Raw genomic sequence first — 7,666 nt, forward strand, 5'->3', positions numbered from 1 at the left:
GGCGCGCATGTTTTTCCCTACTCTTAAGTTGCTCAACGCTTCTTTTTTCCAATTCTGAAAAACATCGAATGCTGCAGGTCTAGCCTTTTTCATTAATAGAATTGACTCTAAATGCTCAATATGAGGGATTTCAAAGCTACCATTGATTGGCCACTGAAGTTCGGAGGCATGTATGGTTTGTCTGTGCCAGATATCATTAAACACTATACTTCCAATGTCATGCCTACAGTACATAGTACACGCCGGCGACCCCTCCTGTGGTGCCGGACGGCTAAATTCCAAAGATTGTCTATCGCTGCGGAATAACGCCCTGAAGCAGGTAGACAATTTCCCAGGCATATCAAATTATTGGTGTTACCTGGTCAATAATTGTGTCTGCAGATACAATACGCCAAAATCAAATTATCAGGATTATTTAAGAGTCGGGTCACGACTCACCTGATCGATTCCTAAGGAGGTCCGATTGGATTACAAAGAATCTTACCTAACTAATCTTACCTCGTGTTTGGTGATTTCAGCAAATCTGCCCGCCTCGATAAGTGGACCCTCGTCAAGATGCCGTCTCGGACCACAAGCTAATCGTCCAGGGATCGGGCCGTGCAGCGCTGCTGAGGTGTCGCGTCTCGTTCAGAAGGGGCCCCTTATTTTGTCACACCATCCGATCCTGGTCCGATAGCGAGGGTCAACCTTCGAAAATCCGGCATCAATCTTGAGGGTCCCTATTTGGGCGCCAACTGTGGAAACAAAATCAAAATATCGAGGCTGAATACCCCAAGAGGAAATACACCGAACACAGGTTACAAAGGAACATACAAAGAACTTTATTTTATACTGAACAGTTTTCCAAGAAAAGTAACAGCTAGCTATCGGCCCTCAGTACAACGCAACGAACTCCAGCGTGGTTCAGTGTGTTCAGTGAGAGACGCTGTACATTAGAATTCGTCTCTCTTTTATACCATTTGCGAACATGATGTCCAACCCTACTTCGGGTTAATATTCCTCTAATACATTACTGATCTAGGGTTCATGCCGAGTTCGCATATCCACATGCAACTAGTTTGCCTTTAATACATACGTCTACAAGCCTATACGCAACTGTGTATTTTGGGATTTCTCATACAGGTCTTCTCAAACATTAATACAATGTAGTTAAACAAGTGCTCTTAGTTCAGTATTTGGATACATAGTTCTTAACATATGCTCGTTGATTAGTTACTTTGCACGATTAATCCTTTACAAACAGGTCAGCGAAGGACAAGGTCTCAGTTCACGACCCCAACAAGTGGCCTGCAGGCAAGTTACATATTAATTACACACAGAGGTCAAGACGGCCATGTTGTATTTCGGAATGACATCGTCCACCATTTTAACTCACAGGGTGACTTTACAGAGAGAACATAAAATGGCGGATTGACCTAAAATGGCGGTTTACATTGATTCTAAGGTCAGGACCTTGCAACACAGATTTCTTCGCAAGTGGCTTACAAGCAGCTTGGCGTAGGCAAATATACACATATTCATTGCAATAGGAGGTTCGATATAATTTCTCGTTTGACAACCCCTTATATGAAGCTGCTGCCAACCTATTTATACCAGTGATGGTCAGTGTAAATCACGTGCATGAAGCTGCTGCCACAATCTATCTCTGCCAGTAATTGTCACGCCTTGTAGAACCCTCCCGACTTTCCTCCTCTCCTGGTTCGTCCAATGAGCTGTCTTGGGCTTCTGAATCCTTTTTCTTGCGAGGCCTGCTGGATTCTTTGAGTTTCTTTTCCTTCTTTTGGTGAAGGTAAGGGCAAGCTCCCTCAGAGGCCACCGTGATCAGAAGTAAAACCCTGAATCCGGGAACCCCCGGGGAGCCGACCCCAAGTTCAGGGGAAAAGCCTTGCAGGCTGAAAAAACCCTGGATGATGATATGTTGTCCTGCCGTTCCTCTTGGAAATACGTCTCTGAAGTGGCACAAGATCTGAGGAATCCAAATTACAAAAGTCTGTATTGGAGAGTAGATCTTGTTAGGTTACAATTGTTCTTCAGGCACAGGACGAAGTGAAACGTATTCCAATAGATCTGGGAGCTGCACCTCCAGTGGAAAGTAAATCACAATGCAGCATGGAAACACAAGGTAAGAAGCCTAAACACAACAAGGTGAGAAACAGAAGGCCCGCAGTGCTGTAGTGAAAGAATGAATGCGGTCAAAGGGGCAGAACAGCCGATACAATAAAGGGAAGATGGGAGATGAATGCGCAGATCGCGCAACTAAAAAGGTGAGTATAAACAAGTACCAAACAGAAGTTTGGAAAGGCAAAGAAAAAGGAAGGCAGGGCGGCTTCCAAAAGATCGATCGTCGCTAAAGAAAAGAAAGAAACTGAAGCGAGATGCGTAGCAGTAAATAGAAAGGATATACCAGCAAGTAACAGAGAGAGAGCGAGAGATACCAGACCTGACAACACAGTAGCCGGAAGCGGGAAAAAAGTCCAAAGAGGTTAGCAAAGCGTAGCAGATACACAAACAAAACTTGACACAGGAAAAGCCAACCCCGGACAGCAAAAGAAAGGCAAACAGAGCCATCGAGGACTGAAAAGGATCATAAAAGCAGGAATCAATAGAGCGTAGGTGGGCGAACACACCGTAAAACGGACACAGCACAAGGAAGGAAGTCTCCACCCCCCTTTTATACCAAGCAGCCATATTGGTGGAAGACTAGACCGCAGCTGTACAAAGGGGAAACTGAAAGGAATTAGCTGTGTTTCCACAACCTCCATGAACAGCACGCGACAGTAATGGTCACTGTAAATCACGTGCATGAAGCTTCTGCCACAACCTATCTATGCCAGTAATAGTCACTTCAGATTGCATGCATGAGGCTGCTGCCCCAGCCTATCCATGCCAGTAATGGTCAGTGTAAATCGCATGCATAAAGCTACTGCTGCAACCTATCCATGCCAGTAATGGTCAGTGTAAATCGCATGCATGAGGTTGCGGATGCAATCTATCCATGCCAGTAATGGTCACTTTAAACCCTTTATATGAAGCTGCTGCCACAACCTATCTATGCCAGTAATGGTCACTGAAAATCACGTGGATGAAGCTGCTGCCATAACCTATCTATGCCAGTAATGGTCAGTGTAAATCGCATGCATGAGGCTGCTGCTGCAACCTATCAGTGGCAGTAATGGTCAGTGTAAACATCTGGAATGAGGCTGCTGCCCCAGACTATCTATGCCAGTAATGGTCAGTGTAAATCGCATGCATGAGGCTGCTGCTCCTACCTATCTATGCCAGTAATGGTCAGTGCAAATCGCATGCATGAGGCTGCTGCTGCAACCTATCCATGCCAGTAATGGTCAGTGCAAATCGCATGCATGAGGCTGCTGCTCCTACCTATCCATGCCAGTAATGGTCAGTGTAAATCGCATGCATGAGGCTGCTGCTCCTACCTATCCATGCCAGTAATGGTCAGTGTAAATCGCATGCATGAGGCTGCTGCTCCTACCTATCTATGCCAGTAATGGTCAGTGTAAATCGCATGCATGAGGCTGCTGCTGCAACCTATCCGTGGCAGTAATGGTCAGTGTAAACATCTGGAATGCATGAGGCTGCTGCTCCTACCTATCCATGCCAGTAATGGTCAGTGTAAATCGCATGCATGAGGCTGCTGCTCCTACCTATCCATGCCACTAATGGTCAGTGCAAATCGCATGCATGAGGCTGCTGCTCCTACCTATCCATGCCACTAATGGTCAGTGCAAATCGCATGCATGAGGCTGCTGCTGCAACCTATCTACGCCAGTAATGGTCAGTGTAAATCGCATGCATGAGGCTGCTGCTGCAACCTATCCGTGGCAGTAATGGTCAGTGTAAACATCTGGAATGAGGCTGCTGCCCCAGACTATCTATGCCAGTAATGGTCAGTGTAAATCGCATGCAGGAGGCTGGTGCTGCAACCTATCTATGCCAGTAATGGTCAGTGTAAATCGCATGCATGAGGCTGCTGCTCCTACCTATCTATGCCAGTAATGGTCAGTGCAAATCGCATGCATGAGGCTGCTGCTGCAACCTATCCATGCCAGTAATGGTCAGTGCAAATCGCATGCATGAGGCTGCTGCTCCTACCTATCCATGCCAGTAATGGTCAGTGTAAATCGCATGCATGAGGCTGCTGCTCCTACCTATCCATGCCAGTAATGGTCAGTGTAAATCGCATGCATGAGGCTGCTGCTCCTACCTATCTATGCCAGTAATGGTCAGTGTAAATCGCATGCATGAGGCTGCTGCTGCAACCTATCCGTGGCAGTAATGGTCAGTGTAAACATCTGGAATGCATGAGGCTGCTGCTCCTACCTATCCATGCCACTAATGGTCAGTGCAAATCGCATGCATGAGGCTGCTGCTCCTACCTATCCATGCCACTAATGGTCAGTGCAAATCGCATGCATGAGGCTGCTGCTGCAACCTATCTACGCCAGTAATGGTCAGTGTAAATCGCATGCAGGAGGCTGGTGCTGCAACCTATCTATGCCACTAATGGTCAGCGCAAATCGCATGCATGAAGCTGCTGCTCTTACCTATCTACGCCAGTAATGGTCAGTGTAAATCGCATGCAGGAGGCTGGTGCTGCAACCTATCTACGCCAGTAATGGTCAGTGTAAACATCTGGAATGAGGCTGCTGCCCCAGCCTATCTTTGCCAGCAATCTCTGCATGGGTTTGCAGTGACCAAACCATACACACACACTCATGGTCAGTCACATGTGCAGACACATTCTGATACTCATCCCAACATACACATAATCATTTAATAATGTATTTCTTTTGTAGCGCTACACACCCACAGGTCTCAGAGCGCTGAAACAACAGAAGACATTACTATCCCACAAAGTGGTATCCAATTTTATCGACCTTGGAAGGTTGAAAGGCAGAGCGGACCCTGCCGGGATTCAAACATGCCACAGATATCAGGGGCGAGCGCTTAGCTCACTGTGCTGTCTGACCGACATAAATGCACTCAGAGCTTCGGACTCACTCAATTAGTCTCAAGCGAACACAATGCATTACATGCAAGCATACAATTAACACATTCACAAAACACACATACACCACACTTACCCCAGGTCACCAGGGGAGCCGGGGCATGGCCAGGCAGCACTGCCCTGCCCCCAAAACAGAATGAGTGAAGGCTTTCAGTGTCGGAGCACTCTAAAAGGACTCGAATACCCGGGTGGGTAGTTGCAATCCTTCTTGGGTGCGCCTGCACAGCAGGTTCAGCCGCTCCACTATGCTTGCAAAGCAACCCAGCGAGTGGGGAGCTCTGCTGCGCATGATACCGCGCTGCACACAGTGCCACGGCACTCACGGTGTATCAGGGCTGGGCTCAGTCAGGACCAGCCCTGCTGTGGGCATAAGGCTACCCCCACCTGGCTCCGACCCTGCCCGAAGGCCAATCACCTCAACAACATCCATCAGCTTGAACAAGGTTCCAGACTCCCTCAAGCAGGGGTGTCATGAAACGGACTCCCACACGGACAGAATTCCTCCTCATCAGTGGAAAGCCCCCCAGCTTCCTGCAGTCTTGGGAGGATAGCTCAGGGGCAACGCGCTCGCCTTGGAAGCAAGACTACACGGAACAACACAGGATTGATCCCCGGGTCCGTGCTTAGAAACCTCAGGGTATTAAGAGCGTTATAAATAACCAATTGCAATGCAGTGAGATGTTTCCTTTCAGACGTGCAGTGCAAAGCCTATCACCAGCTCGGTCTCTCCTTCACACAATCAAGCCCTTTATCCCACCACCACAGACCTCAGAACTGTTCTCCAAGCCCTGGTCTTTTCCCTCAACCTCCAGGCTGTCCACTCCTCACTGACAGATGTCTAGCATCTCATCACAGGAGGTCTGAGGAGGAGAACCTCATTAATGTAATACTCAGTCCCGGCCAGAAAGCTGCCTCCTACTGGTGGAAGTCTCACAGCACCGGGAGCCGCAACATCACCAGATTAGAATCAAAGACATGGAAGAAGGAAAGAAGCCAGCGGGGCCCTGGGCCCATCTCTCCTGCGCCCAAGGAAGAAAGCTTGCTATGAATGCAGCTCCTCCTCCTGCTTGCGTACTGAACCACCAGTGAGATGCATGCCACATGAAACCATTCTCAACTCACCCGCCAGAGAAAGTGCCAGAGAAAGTGTTCACACACCCGCCAGAGAAAGTGCCAGAGAAAGTGTTCACACACCCGCCAGAGAAAGTGTTCACACACCTGCCAGAGAAAGTGCCAGAGAAAGTGTTCACACACCCGCCAGAGAAAGTGTTCACACACCCGCCAGAGAAAGTGCCAGAGAAAGTGTTCACACACCCGCCAGAGAAAGTGCCAGAGAAAGTGTTCACACACCCGCCGGAGAAAGTGTTCACACACCTGCCAGAGAAAGTGCCAGAGAAAGTGTTCACACACCCGCCAGAGAAAGTGTTCACACACCCGCCGGAGAAAGTGTTCACACACCCGCCAGAGAAAGTGCCAGAGAAAGTGTTCACACAGCCGCCGGAGAAAGTGTTCATACACCCACCAGAGAAAGTGCCAGAGAAAGTGTTCACACACCCGCCAAAGAAAGTGCCAGAGAAAGTGTTCACACACCCGCCAGAGAAAGTGTTCACACACCTGCCAGAGAAAGTGCCAGAGAAAGTGTTCACACACCCGCCAGAGAAAGTGTTCACACACCCGCCAGAGAAAGTGTTCACACACCTGCCAGAGAAAGTGCCAGAGAAAGTGTTCACACACCCGCCAGAGAAAGTGTTCACACGCCCATCAGAGAAAGTGTTCACACATCCGCCAGAGAAAGTGCCAGAAAAAGTGTTTACACACCCGGCAGAGAAAGTGTTCACACACCCGCCAGAGAAAGTGTTCACACACCTTCCAGAGAAAGTGCCAGAGAAAGTGTTCACACACCTGCCAGAGAAAGTGTTCACACACCCATCAGAGAAAGTGTTCACACATCCGCCAGAGAATGTGCCAGAGAAAGTGTTCACACACCCGCCAGAGAAAGTGTTCACACACCCATCAGAGAAAATGTTCACACATCCGCCAGAGAAAGTGCCAGAAAAAGTGTTCACACACCCGCCAGAGAAAGTGCCAGAGAAAGTGTTCACACACCCACCAGAGAAAGTGCCCAGAAAGTGTTCACACACCCGCCTAATTCTTCATCTCTCCATTCTCTTCAATGGACTCTACCGCCTAAAACGGAATTGTTGAGAGCTATCTGAACCCCACACACCCTCACTTGAGGCTGCTCAATTTATGAGTGCTTGTGTGCCAACTTCACTCCGAAGTAAGGACTTGATTGTAAAAGGGGTGTTATATTTACGAATCAAATTGGCGAGGAAGAGAATCTGCTCCCCCTGCCCCACTGAAGATATGATATGATACGATATAATTCATTTATAGCGCGCCTGTACGCAAGTGTTTCTAGGCGCTAGAAGAGCATTTATAAAGGGGAATACCCTCAGTGGGTGTGCCTCACACAGGAGGCAGACCCACAACTCCACAATATCACTTCTTGGGGGAAGGGAGGCTGAACAGGAAGCAGCAGGAAAGTCCCACTCAGGCATCAGGCGGAGAACAACAGGGGCGTGTAAGGACTGGTGCTGTGTGTCATGCCATTGCTGTAAGAGGGCAGGGAACAAG

General features: G+C 48.6%; 1 protein-coding gene across 1 annotated transcript; it reads left to right on the top strand.

The window, feature by feature from the left end:
* The first annotated feature begins 6,130 nt into the window (after nucleotides 1-6,130).
* LOC138480468 (RNA-binding protein 12B-like) lies at nucleotides 6,131-7,234 on the top strand. Its single transcript, XM_069612250.1, has one exon. The coding sequence runs from the start codon at nucleotides 6,131-6,133 to the stop codon at nucleotides 7,232-7,234; it is 1,104 nt and encodes a 367-aa protein (XP_069468351.1).
* Nucleotides 7,235-7,666: the final 432 nt, after the last annotated feature.

The sequence above is a fragment of the Ambystoma mexicanum genome, chromosome 5p (genome assembly GCF_040938575.1).
Source record: "Ambystoma mexicanum isolate Mex_15411 chromosome 5p, UKY_AmexF1_1, whole genome shotgun sequence".
Taxonomy (NCBI): domain Eukaryota; kingdom Metazoa; phylum Chordata; class Amphibia; order Caudata; family Ambystomatidae; genus Ambystoma; species Ambystoma mexicanum.